The following is a 14,668-nucleotide window of genomic DNA, read 5'->3' as shown; positions in this document are numbered from 1 at the left end:
AAATTGAGGGTCGTCCAGTATACAAATTTTGCTAAAATATTTCAGAAAACTTTGTTTTTGAAATTTAAATTCCCATAGTTTCAGAATTTTTAAAACCACAAGTATTATTTCAAATTTTATAAATCTTCAGTGAAATCAACAAGTTTTTACAATGTCGTCTGAAGTGGAGATCTTCATTTCAACTCCTACCCAGGAGCAGTTAGACTGTTTGAAAAATGATTATTGAGCTTGCCAGAAAATAAGATCTTTCTGAGGCATTAGCTTCTTTAACATGTTACGAGTTGCCAGACCATTAAAGATTGGGAAAGGGAATGGTTGGAGGAATTAAATTTCTGGATTTAAAGTTCATAAGACCTCAGCTTAAGCTGATGCAGAGAGTTGGATAATCATGTTAATAGTAGTGCTAAAAACTGCATTCATGAGAAAGGAGTTGAAAGGCTAGTACAGCTGATGATTTCTCATTGATTCACAAGGTTCCATCTGTAATAAATCTTCATCTCAGCAGGTGTCAGCAAAGAAACCGATTCAGTCTCATTTGAATACTTACAAACCTCACACTGATAAAACTATGAAAAATCAAATTTCTGGTAAGATGGATCAGAAAACCATATCTTGTCCAACATGCACTTATTGTAAGAGGTATGTATTTCTGATTGCTAAAGGATGAAATATAGGCAACAGAATTATAATGGAGCAGTTGCAGATGCCCTTGCTTTCAAGAGCTCATGGTCATGTATTGAAACAGATAGTTGTATGGTGGCTAGCTAATCCCAGTCTGATTTTGTTATGGTGATTTATGAAACATTCATGTCAAAGGGTTCAGTATCACTTGTTAGTGACCCAATTGTTGGTGATTAAAAATCACTTGTTAGTGACTCGATATCACTTGTTAGTGACTCATTATCACTTGTTAGTGACTTAAAATCACTTGTTTGTGATTTAGGTTAGGCTACTCTAAGCAAGATATTAGAAGACACAGAAGCTTCTAAGAGTTTATTAAACACTTTGTTCTTTTCTGAGAAGTCTTCTTCCAGTGAAAGTGCTCTAATACAGCGGGTAGATTGTGGAATGTTAATATTCCTCCCCATTGTGTTAATTTGTCATCAGACTTAATTTTGGGACTGGTGTTTAATGAAGCACAAACATCTTTGCCCAGTCAGGATATTCATTTGTTACAAGGTAATGACCCAACTCAATGTAAGGTCATGGTTAATCCACTTGTAACTGACAGGCCTTGTATGGATTGCCAAGTTGATCCTATTGAAGTAGAAATCCCTGGTTTATATCCAACTTACACAGTTGCAGGAACTATGGCAAAACAAAATCTTGAGAATGATATTGTTGAACAGGATGTTATTCCTTTAGCAGATGCCTTTTTGAGTCAGGCTTTTCATGAGGTCACTTTTGTTTCTAGTTTTGGTCAGTCAGGAAGTATTGATCACAGTGATACTCTTTTGGCTACACATTCTGTTAAATCAAATCAGGGTGACGAAAGACGATCACTAGTTGTCTTACATGAAGAAGACTGAGAGATCTGTTAAATCAAATCAGGGTGACGAAAGACGATCACTAGTTGTCTTACATGAAGAAGACTGAGAGATCTGTTAAATCAAATCAGGGTGACGAAAGACGATCACTAGTTGTCTTACATGAAGAAGACTGAGAGATCTGTTAAATCAAATCAGGGTGATGAAAGACGATCACTAGTTGTCTTACATGAAGAAGACTGAGAGATCTGTTAAATCAGGGTGACGAAAGATGATCACTAGTTGTCTTACATGAAGAAGACTGAGAGATCTGTTAAATCAAATCAGGGTGACGAAAGACAATCACTAGTTGTCTTACCTGAAGAAGACAGATAGATCTGTTAAATCAAATCAGGGTGACGAAAGATGATCACTAGTTGTCTTACATGAAGAAGACTGAGAGATCTGTTAAATCAGGGTGACGAAAGATGATCACTAGTTGTCTTACATGAAGAAGACTGAGAGATCTGTTAAATCAAATCAGGGTGACGAAAGACGATCACTAGTTGTCTTACATGAAGAAGACTGAGAGATCTGTTAAATCAGGGTGACGAAAGATGATCACTAGTTGTCTTACATGAAGAAGACTGAGAGATCTGTTAAATCAAATCAGGGTGACGAAAGACGATCACTAGTTGTCTTACCTGAAGAAGACAGAGAGATCTGTAAAATCAAATCAGGGTGACAAAAGATGATCACTAGTTGTCTTACATGAAGAAAACTGAGAGATCTGTTTGTTTGTGGGGGCTATAAGTGAAACTGAAGCCACACGAGCAGGAATGGTGTTCTTATGAGGAAATGGATGTCACCTAAGGTAGCTGCTGGCGTCAAGTGATCAATTAACTATTACATTGTGATTCTTATATCGTATAAACAAGGAATTCTTAGTCTGGTTCATGAAAAGCTGTTGTCTGATCATTTAGGAGTAAATTAGACTTATCATAAGATCTTAAATCTAAGTGATGTTTCTAGGTTTTGTAGATCTTGGCATATTTGTCAAATAGTAGGAAAACCCAATCAGAAGGTACCCAGACATCATCTGTCACCTATTCCTGTGTTTGATGAACCATTCAATAGTATAGTGTTGGCCCCTTACCTAAGACCAAGTTTAGGCATCAGATTCTTGTCGATGATTATGTTTGCATCAAGTTTTCTAGAATCTGTTCCTTTTAGGAATATTGAAACTGTGGCCTTAGTTGTTACCTTTGGTGAAGTTTTGGTTTTTACAGTCTTGGCCTTCATTGAGTTATGGGTAAAGAAACAGACAAAGGTATTTAGTTGTTGTTGTTTCCTGTTGAAGAATCTGTTCAAGATTCTCTACAAACTTTGTATTTTGGTACATATAATGTTATGAAGAAAGTGAGCAACTTCAAGAACAATATCCATACTCCTGGTTGGCAAGATAGGAATAATTTTAACATGTTAGGAGTATGTAGTAAGAAATATTATTAAGTTAATTTAGCAGTTCCGTCACACACATTGAGGATTTTTATGAAAATGAGAAATCGGATAGTGGTGACTTTGAAGTGACTAATCTTTTGCAATTCTGAAGTTTTGGACAGTCTGGACCAGAAACTTTCACACTGGCTGCTGCAAGAGTTGAATGAACTGGATTAGCTAATCAAACAATATGAACAATTATTTACAGATTTTGTGACACAAACAAGATTTTCCATGATGTTGAAATAGTGAATTCAACACTTGTACAGCAACATCCCTCCCTCTCAAGTGAGACTATCTGAAGAAAGAAATTCAGTATTTGCTGGAAGATGACTTAATCAAACCAACTAAAAGTGACTGGAGTTCATCTTGTATCCTAGTGCCAAAACAAGATGAGACTTTCTGTATGTGTACTGATTACAGAAGAGAAAACAGTGTTACTAAGACAGATTCGCTTCCAATTCCTAGAATCAATAACTGCATTGACAGGATTGGAAATGCCAAGTACATAACAAAGTCTGACCTCTTGAAGGGATTCTGGCAAATTCCGCTTTTGGAGAGAGCAAAAGAAATTTCAGCATTCGTGACTCCAGATGGAATAGGAAATTGTGATGCTTGCATCAATGATGTCATCATCTACAACAACACCTAGAAAGAACAGACATGTTTTGGGACATGGTTAAATAAAACCTATAGAAGTTCAGGTTAAGGCTGTTTCTGAGCCCCCTGTGCCTATCAGTAAGAGGCAGCTAATGCAATTTTTGAGTATGGCTGGTTATTATTAGAAATTTTATTCTATTTTTTTCCATGATTGTTGAACCCCTGACCATTTTGCTGAGTAAGAAGACCAAGTTTTACTGGTCAGACAAATGTCAAGAGGCGTTTGATAAGTTAAGGGCGATACTCAAAAGTGCACCTGTTCTATCAGTTCCAGATTTCACTAAAGCATTCAAAATGTCTGTAGATGCAAGTAGCATGGACGTTGGTGGAGTACTGTTACTGGAAGACATTGATGGTGTGGATCATCCTGTGTACTACTTTTCAAGGAAATTGAATAAGCACTAGAGAAATTACTACAACATAGAGAATGATTCTTTTGAATGCCTTGCAGCACTTTGAAGTATATGTTAGTACAACTCCTTCTCCAGTCGTCTTTCATGAATAAAATGAATAAGAATCAAAGATTGTTATGATGGAGTCTGATGTTGCAATCATTTAAAATCAAAGTCAGGCACATTAGTGGAAAATAAAATTTAATTGCAGATATATTTCCATGTGCAAAAAAGTATAGTATTGCATCATTTGCATACATGATTGTATAATTCATTTTTTTAATGCAGTATCAATTAAATGTATGTTTGACATTTCATAGAAGAAAGTTTATGTATAAATTTTGCATTTCTTTTAAGGAGGAAGGTTTTACAGAATTATGTATCTATATCTATGTATCTATATTTATAATATAATTTTTGTGTTAGTTGTTTAAGACTATGAAATTATATTTTATATTGTTTAATTAAATGGTCAGTACTATGTAGTAAAATCCATTCACAAGGTCACTCTAAGGTGAAATAACTGAATGAGGTCAAGATGATGTGATTATTGATTGCAAGTTACATAAATAAGGATGGGAAATCAAAGTGCTATTGCCCTGGCATGTGTGTTCTAGCATTTGATTGGTTCAGTGAGATTTGAAGGACACAACAGGACTTTTATTTACAACTGTTTGAATTATGTTGAAATAAAAAGAGTTAATTCATCAAGATTGTTCTGAATCAGAGATGTTTATTTGAAATGTAAAAGGATCCTATATAATGAAGATGCAAGCACGTAGTTTATTATTTCAGTTATACACAGCCTAATTTTTTATTGTAAGAGTCATTGAGAGAAGAACTTGTAATTCATTGATAGTATGTTCGTTGGATATAGCAGAGTGATTTTAACAGTCAGTACATTAGGATTAATAGGTTGCTGCATTTGTATGGGAAAATATGAATAAGTTTTTTCGGATATATGTACAGCATGACCTTGGGAGTGTAGTATATCCATCCGACAAAATGGGTTCATATTTTCCCATACAAATGCAGTTAACCATTTTATTATATGCTCATTTTCTTATTCAATGTAAGGCATAATTATATCAACAAAAGCACACTACAAGAAACAAAGTAACTGAATTTATGCTGTATTGTAAACTAAATACACAAGCACAGATTCATCAGTACACAACAACAATTTTAATGCACACATAACTCCACCCAGCTAAATTTGAACTTAGTCATGCAGTCGACATCACTTTCAAAAGAAATTGTCATGTTGGTCTACTTTAAATTGAAATTTACAATCATATTGTGAATGAATGCGCATTGCAACAACTTTTCCATTTGGTCTGGAATGAATAGTTTTTGGTCTTTTTGTCGATTCCACTAAATTTCATGATTCTGGAGTGGATTTATCTGTGTCAATTCTATACAAAGTAACATCTGATTTGTGCATCTGGGGATCAGCATGTTGACTCATCTGCGTGTGTGTTTCTGTTCTGTCATTGAATGTTTGGAATAATAATGTAGGAAAAATATGAACTCTTTCAATTGTAATTATCAAAAAGACACCATGGAATATAAAGTTCATTTCATTTTAAAAGTAGTAAGGAGGATGTTATTGCACTTAGAAAGTAGTCAAAATTACAGGATTGTTTCAAAATGTGTAATCATGCTTGGGAACCCATGACATAGTTCATGTAATTCAGATTTGCAAAACTAAGAAAATACATTTTGAGGAAATTCAGGATGTAAAACTCTAAGTATATTTTTGGCCATTCTTATTACCAGCTAAAGAAGACTCATTTTTGCCTTATCACTTGCATGCTATTTGTAGGGACCCATGCAGTTTTATGACCTGTCTGGCATCTATCGCTAGCCTAAGTCTGAAATATTGTATAAAAAAAAAAGTTAATGTGGAATATTGAAAAGCACTATTATGTGCAGCTTTAGTTCATTCAGAAACAAATTTCATCAACCAAAACATAAAGTGTCTACTACATGAGTGTGCATGATTTGTTTATAAAGTAGTTCCAGATAAGCTATACTACTAATGGGCACACGTGTTGTGCATGAGAGTGCAGTATGAAGGTGTGCAAATCATAAAATATTGCATGATTCTTAACAGAGACAAAAATTAGCATATAATAATATGTAAATAATATGCAAGGATTTGAATATCTGATTTCTATCAGATTATTGAAACCTTTCAGGACTTCACTGATAGTCTAAATTCATGAGATTACATTGAAACAAAAATATTTTTGATAAATAATTCTGTTGAATTCGGTTTTGTTATCACAGTAGCACGTTAGCACTCTACAGGCTCCATTCAGATTACCTTAGAACAGTTTCTGGATTACCTGTTAGTTAGAAATTGATAGAATATTTCAGGATTATTAGAATACTAGGTTATTTTTTAATTCTTTTACTTTGTTTGATTTTTTTATTTTATTACAATAAATTTATAGTTTAGAACTTGAATCCTTGTTGGATTGCTTTGCTCTCTTACTGAAGTTTAAACCCCTAAATTTAACAGTGTTTAGTCTGCTCAACTTGAGTTTTCCAATGCAGCACAAATTGTGCTTTACTACATGTATGTTAAATTCATTTGAAACTGTATATATTTGTTTCATTATAAAATCATGGAAATAGATGTTACCATGGGAAGGGGAAGTCATTGTGGGGAAAGAGGAAGTAGAAGGTGGTGGTGTTTATTTTAGTAACAGTTATTGCATCCTATGATGGACCATTTTTTCCCCAAATAATGGTAGTTATTATTCATTTTTCTTGTTTCTTTTCCTGTGTTATTTAACACATTAACCCCTGGTGATGAGTTTAAGTGGCAGGAGGTAGTAGCCTACTGCTGAGCTCTGTAGCGTCAAGGTCATGTATGATACACTAAAGTGGTTGGTAATATAGAAAGGTAGACACATCTAGCTCTACAATGATACCAAATATTCTGGAATTTATAGTTGCACTACAAAATACAGAGGGAAAAACCTATTTTTTTGACCCAATTTTGTTCTACCTAAACTTCGCCCGTGGTCAGAATCTAATTATGTGCCCGGATTTTAGACTTTTTGGTCTCGGATCTAATGCAAACTGTATGAACTGCAAACAGATGAACCTTTGCAAAAAGTAGGATGGGCATTTGGAATAAAGAGTGGTCTCAATACGAAAATAATGGGTCCATTAAGCAAAAAATAAACTAACAAAAAACTCTTACCCTTTTGCTCATGCATGAGCCAGGGCCCCGAGTGGTCTAAAGCACTCACTGTTACGGATCACTGCCATCTCACCTCTGTCTGCGTGAGTTCAAGTCTCAGGCTCGGCTAACGTTGGAATGTGAGAAAGCCTGCCAGTAGCTTCTCGTGGGTCGGTGGTTCTTCCCAGGGTTTTCCAGGGTTCTTCTTCCACCAATTATACTGGCCGCCATGTATAGCCTATCTTGTGCTGAAAAATGGCGTTGAACCCTACAACAACAACATGCATGAGCCAAACAGCCAATGAAAAACAATGTTTCTAACACAACTAGGCAATATGTTATTGGAAGATCACCTGGAAGTTGGTGTTTTTGGATGTATTCAGAAATAGCTTTCAAAATGTGTTTCCTACTTGAATTTCAGACGAAAACAACAGAAACCTCCAGGGGTTAATGTATTAATATGAAATATACAACTTCTACAAACTGAACAGTTTCAGTCATTAGTGCCCTGTACATACTTGATGATTATCTGAAATGTTGTGGAACAATTGTGTTAGTTACTTGTGTCATGTAGTAAATGTTTTGGAACAATGGTGTCAGTTACTTGTGTCATGCAGGAAATGTTTTGCATATTTTGTGACTTAGGTGCATTGTTTTACAGGGGCCTCGAGTGACCAAGTGAAAGCTGAGACTTCACATTCTTCCTAACATGACTTCAAACATTTAAAAACTATATTTTTAGCATTTATTGAAGTGATTTTCCACACCATGCAAGAACACTTTATTTATACTGGTAATAGTAAAACAATGCTGTTGTTGTTCTAGGGTTTAACACCATTTTTCAGCACAATATAGGCTATACATGGCGGCCAGTATAACTGGTGGAGGAAGAACCCTGGAAAACCCAGGGAAGAACCACCGACCCACGAGAAGCTACTGGCAGGCTTTCCCACGTACCCACGCTGGCCGAGCCTTGGACTCGAACCCAATCAGACAGAGGTGAGATGGCAGTGATCCGAAACGGTGAGTGCTTTAGACCACTTGGCCATAGTGGGTATGGAGGGAGAGTAATTTACTCAGTAAATCTTTAAGCGCCTTGAACAATTTTAACACCTTACATATTTAGGCCTGTTATAAAACTGAACATTTTTATTAATATAATAAATGACCAAAGTGTCAAATGGCCTGCAGCTTTTAATTCAGACAGCTCATGTACTATTTCGACTGTGCATACAGCCAATTATTCTAACTTGAACAGCTAAATTATATAAATCCATCACTAGACCAGACAGTGCATGCAGAAGTCTGATAACCATGATTCTGCAGGACTGCCTGACACGATTAGGTGTGGGTGGAAGTAATTGACCACATAAATCATACTGTGTCCAAGCTGTAATATTGTTTCTTAGTGATGTGTAATTCTGTAGAAATGGAAATAATGGGCACACCACCATCAGCAAGAGAGCAGAGTCAGAAAATCAATATTCCATAGCAGATTTGACTGTCAGCTACATGATAGGCTTGAACTGTGTGGATTATCTCTCAGTTTTCTACACAGTGTTATAATTTATTCTGCATTGTCAACTGCTGCATTCAAGGTTACAGGTGCTTGTAGGGTGACTTATCCAGAAGTTGTGTAGAGAGCTACAGTAGCTGTTGCCCCCAGATAGGAGGAGTTAGGACGAATATGCAGGCAGCTCCACGGGAAGGGTAAATGATTGTCATTAGATCTGTTCAAATATCTATATGTAGACTTTTTTGTTGAGCAACATATGGTACAGATGTTTGAGGAATCTGGTCACAATGAAGTCATTCTGAAGGTTGTCACAGCTTTTTGCCAAGTTTTTCATTTGCTTCAGACAGAATGATTGGTTTATAAATATACAGCTGCATTGATAAAGAAGTTTTGCAATGGAAAAGATTTCTTGTCCATGATTTATCTTTTAATTGAGCATTTCAAACCAAAGACCAACTTGTTGGCAGGTATTTTTAAGAATTAAACATGCACAGTGTCATTATAGCATATTTAAAACCATTGTTTGGATTTCTAAAAGTTCTTATTAGATCTTATTATGTGTACATCAGAATTTTTAAATGACACTTTAAAAAAATTTTAAATGACACTTTTTAATAATAATTATTTATCCAGGAAAAATGCAAAGTACAAATCTTTATTGTTTCAGGTTCTTCCATGAAAGGTACTTTATAAATCAAGTAGAGTTTTTGGACTGGGGGTGGGTGAGAGTAGGTAATCTTCTTCACATCTGTACATGCAATTTTCATTTTGGCCAAATGAACTTTGAGTCTTGACCCCTCCTAACTTAACCTTTTGAATGCCTGTAAATGTCACTTATTCTTGTTCTATTCAGTCTTTTTAATATTGATACCAGTATGTTAATATTTTCCTTTGAGAAATGATTTTCATCCGTATAGTGTGATGTATATAACACTGCAAGTAGTCATAGCCTTGAGGACTGTGAGTCAGATGTTAGTGACACCCTCTGTTTGCTGAATACTAGGTCAGGACATTATTGATTTGTACAATAGTCATTGTGCACAGCATCAAGGTCCACCTGAGTGCCAGAGATTAGTGCTCTGCAAAATTCAGTTGCTGCTATGGACAATTTCTTTATTTAGGAATAATGATTGCCCATTGTTTATTGTGTTACTGTGTTTTAAACACTGTGTATAATATGGCAGTCTGCTGGTTTGGTAATGACACTTTTGTTTTTTTTGTGGTTGTTAGAGGTTGTGATGCTCTGCACTTGTAATAAAGAATGATGGGACATTAGGATAAGATAAGATAAGAATTCTTTATTTCAGACTACAAAGTCCATACCTCTAAATTAAATATAATTATAAAGTAAAAACATTGTAAACATAAAGAACATATATATCATACATACAAGTATACATATCCATCTACAACAATTAATTGTGCTATGCATTGTTAAGAATGACATTAAATGGCACATTTAAAGAGTAATTTGTTCCATCTACTAATAATATGAGAATTTAAATTAATGTCATAGTTCCAAAGAGATTTCAATATACAGTTTTTACTATTATATATTCTTGTCATCGTTGAGAAAACATACTTTCTCATATTATATAGTTAATTGGGCTGTGCAGGAAGGCCATCCAGAGACATCGTATATTTAATTTGGTTGTACAGTAAAAACTTGCAGGGACAATGACGTATAATTAACTGGACATCCAAAGACATTGTAAATCATTTTTATTTTTCATAGTATAACACTCATGTGTCCTTACCATCTGTTTAGCACATTCCTTTCTTTATATGTATTTTGTAGTGTATGTTGTTGTTGTTGTTGTGGGGTTTAATGCCATTTTTCAGCACACAATAGGCTATACATGGTGGCCAGTATTAATGGTGGAGGAAGAACCCAGGAAAACCCCGGGAAGAACCACCGACCCACGAGAAGCTACTGGCAAGCTTTCTCACATACCCACATTAGCCGAATCCTAGACTCGAACTCACGCAGACAGAGGTGAGATGGCAGTGATCCGTAATGGAGAGCGCTTTAGACCACTCAGCCACTCGGGGCCCCTGTAGTGTATGTAATATGGAGACATGTATGTACTTAGCCACATAAGGAAATATTTTCCTGTTGCCATTTTTCATTGAGGACTTGTTTCTTATTACATATGCATAGCTGTATAAAACAAGTTATAGATACACATAACATTATAGATCTATTCATGACACATAGGTGTTTGTGAAGTTTGCTAACATCATAAGTCACGCCAAGCCCTAATTTTCTGAGTTTCTGATCCAGTGTGTGCCTTTGCTTTGTTAATTTTACACAACTGTAATGCTGGTTCATTTTTAGTGATGATGATTTTGTAGAAAATGGGTTAGCTTACCTGACCTTTGGAACCTAATGTTGAGCATTTGCCTTGTGAAATTAAATATAGTACAGGAAAAGAAAGCCTTTTTTGTGCAGTTTATTTTTACATACATGAACACAAATTAATAATGCCAAAAATGTTGGATAAAATTTATATTTGTTGGATAAATGGAAAAATGTTTAAATGGCTTGTAAATAGTCATTCCATTTCTTGCATCATATAAAGGCAGTTTTCTGAATAAACTGATGCCAGAAAAGCAAATAGAGAAAATTCATCTGTATACAGATTTATGCAGCATGTAAACACATAATTACAAGCAGTGATGATGAAATTATGTCCCTTTCCAGGTACACCAGTATGGAGAACTTTAACAAGCCTGAGCCACCAGCCGGTCTGGGTTTCTTCACATTTCTAGTCCTTGTCATCCAGGGTCTTGGACTTGCTGCAGTCATCCTGGTGGCAGTATGGATGGGTCACTTTCATGAGGGTTTTGCCTGGCAGACTGAGCCCAAATTAGAATTCAATTACCACCCTGTGTTTATGGTGATAGGGATGATCTTTCTGTATACAGATGGTATGTCGCCAATCTATTATCCTGTCATGTCACATGTCAGAAAATACATGCATGGATATATATACATACATACTGGTTTTTACATACATGCTTATATATATATATATATATATATATATATATATATATATATATATATATATATATATATATATATATATATACACACACATACATACTGTTTTTTACATACATGCTTAGATATATATATATATATATATATATATATATATATATATATATATATATATATATATACATACATATAGATATATATATATATATATATATATATATATATATATATATATATATATATATATATATATATATATACATACATACATACATACATACACATGGGGAAATATTTATTTTTAACATATTTCAGGCAATAAAGATAGGTTTTAATATGCATTTGATATAAACATGCCCTTTATCATTGATTTTTGCTTGATTTCTAAGAAACAATGTACATGTATCTGAATCTTTACCATAAGAAAGGGGGACACACAAATATACACAAAATGTCAGAACTTGTACTGACTGTAGTGGACATTCCGTAAGTATGTTTTTGGATTCTAAATAAGTATAAATTAAATTAAAATACTGCAGTAATCCCATCATTTTCTACATAGAGCCCTTCCATATTAAGAAACTAAATTGAAATATCCTAATTAAATTGTATATTATGTTTGATGTGTGTGTATATATATAAGTAAAAATTTATGTCCAGGAGTTTGAAGAAACTGAATTGATAGAATTGTGTGAAAATACAGAGAATGTGTTTCCTATTTGAAAATTAAATAATCAAAGATCTGCATGCCAGTCGCCAGTTAAAATAATTGTATTGGAAAGAATACAGTTTAGAATTTTATATGTCCCATAAAATAAATGTTTAACTTATGTGTACCAAATTTTGCCACTTTAATGTAGTCTCCTTCATTAATAAGCCAAATAAGATCTCATCAATACGTACAATATGTAGCAGACCAAAAATTTTAAAATTTTATAATTTCAGCAGAAAACCAGTTTTTTTTATATAATTCATATGTAAATATCCCTGTTTTGTAAGTATTATATCATGATGGCTGTGTGTATAAAAGTATTCCCTTTTTTTATGTACCTTACCAAGTTCACATGTATGAAAATGTCTGTGTTTTGTATATACATGTACTGTAATAAATGTAGGGTATGTGCCATTTGTATTTCTTTATTAATAGTGTGTGTGTGTGTGTGTGTGTGTGTGTGTGTGATTTAGACTTTTAATGTAGCTTTAACAATTTTCCAGTCATATTGCTATGATGTCTGCAGTGTGGCAGTTTAAAGTGATGTCTAGCACTGGGGCATCATGCCGCAGACGTGTAGCATGATGTCCCACCCAGTCACATTTATCCTGACACCAGGCTGACCAGTTCCTAACAGTAACCTCTTAATGCAGAGTGCCTAATGAGGCAGCTGTTGATACCATTTTTAGAATTCTTTGGTATGACTTGGCTGGGGTTTGAACCCATGACCTCCCACATCTGGGTCAGATGCTTTAACCACTTGGCCTCTATATTTATAGCTTTGTTAGATTTTAGTTTGATTATGGGAAGTTGGTTTTGGGGAGATATTTCTCCGCTAGAATAATTAGCCCATTTCTAGCGGCATACCTCATAGTGTACAATATTTATTTAGATTTTATGATGGCATGAATTAGTTTCATAGTTGGTACGGTCAGAGATGTATAAATGGACATGGAGCCATGCAGTCCTTCTCTTAATCAAAAGGTGTTAATTGATTGTGCCTTCCAAATTGAAATATTTGTGACAGGGACTAATATTTTGTGCCATGGTGTAATTTAGAAGGGATTATCCCCTTATTTGGAGATGCCTTTTAATGTTGCCATGGAGACAGTTTGGTGGAAGGACACATGAACTGTGGCTCAGAATTGTGTTTCAATCTGCTGACCTGGGTTGGAGTCAGAAAATAGTTCCCTGCATTGGGTGTTTGAGTTGTGATTTGTGTTTTCATGGTGAGAAGTACTGATATTGTTTTACAGAATTCTAACAACGAGAAGCCATGCAGTTGTGATATTTGTGGTCATTGATTATTTAGAGAAAAATTATTTTGTAGTCTTGGCATGTTGGGAGAACTTTCAGTTGACTCTGGAAGTCCATGTAAATAGTGGAAAACAAGGGATGTTCATCAGAATACACACGAATGTTTGATTCACTCAATAAAGAGAACCTTTGTATGTGACTTAATTAATGCTTGGCCTTTCACTTAGTGGAGAAGCCATGCAAATGGGAAACAACGAAGCCATGCAGTTGTGAAGTTGTGATATTTGTGGTCGTTGATTGTTTAGAGGAAAATTATTTGTAGTCTTGGCTCATTAAGAGAACTGGACTTCCAGAAGAACTCGTGTACGAATTTTATTCACTAGTTAGAGACCCCTTGCGTGTATAAGCATTTAATGTTTAGCCTTTTGCTTAGTGGAGAAGCCATACAAATGGGAAACAAGGAGATGCCATGCAGTTGTGAAGTTGTGATATTTGTGGACATTGATTGTTTAGAGGAAAATTATTTGTAGTTTTGGCTCATTAAGAGAACTTCCAGTTGACTCTAGAAGTCCTTGTAAATAGTGTAAAACAAGGGACTTCCAGCAGAACTCATGCTAATGTTTGATTCACTCAGTAAAGAGACCCTTTTCATATAACAGTATTAATGTTTGGTCTTTCACTTAGTGGAGAAGCCAATTAGAGCATCTGCCTCGGATGCGGGAGGTCGTGGGTTTGATCCTTGGCCAAGTCATACAAAGACTTATAAAAATGGTACTAACAGCTACCTCGCTTGGTGTTCAGCATTAAGAGGTTAGTGTTTGGACTGGTTGGCCTTGTGTCAGGATAATGTGACTGGGTGGGGGATCATGCTACATGTCTGTAGCATGATGCCCCAGGGTTTGAACCCATGACCACCCGTACCCAAGGCAGACGTTCTAACCACTAGGCCACCGGAGCGGTTG

At 35.0% G+C, this 14,668-nt stretch overlaps 1 protein-coding gene across 3 annotated transcripts in view; it reads left to right on the top strand.

Annotated features, from left to right (window-relative positions):
- Positions 1-14,668, top strand: part of LOC149776599 (ferric reductase SjCytb561-like) — a 39,546-nt gene that overhangs the window by 6,453 nt on the left and 18,425 nt on the right. For 2 of the 3 annotated variants that reach the window (XM_089941088.1, XM_089941089.1), the window contains one exon: positions 11,435-11,661. In XM_089941088.1, the coding sequence (XP_089797214.1) occupies positions 11,445-11,661 (217 nt within the window). In that variant the 5' untranslated portion in view covers positions 11,435-11,444. Of the gene's footprint in view, positions 1-8,769; positions 8,925-11,434; positions 11,662-14,668 lie in introns of those variants that run through there. The other variant, XM_089941087.1, reaches the window with a different exon arrangement.

Source organism: Sinohyriopsis cumingii, chromosome 18 (assembly GCF_028554795.1).
Source record: "Sinohyriopsis cumingii isolate HCF-2022 chromosome 18, ASM2855479v2, whole genome shotgun sequence".
Taxonomy (NCBI): Eukaryota; Metazoa; Mollusca; class Bivalvia; order Unionida; family Unionidae; genus Sinohyriopsis; species Sinohyriopsis cumingii.
This window is presented reverse-complemented; position numbering and strand designations above follow the sequence as displayed.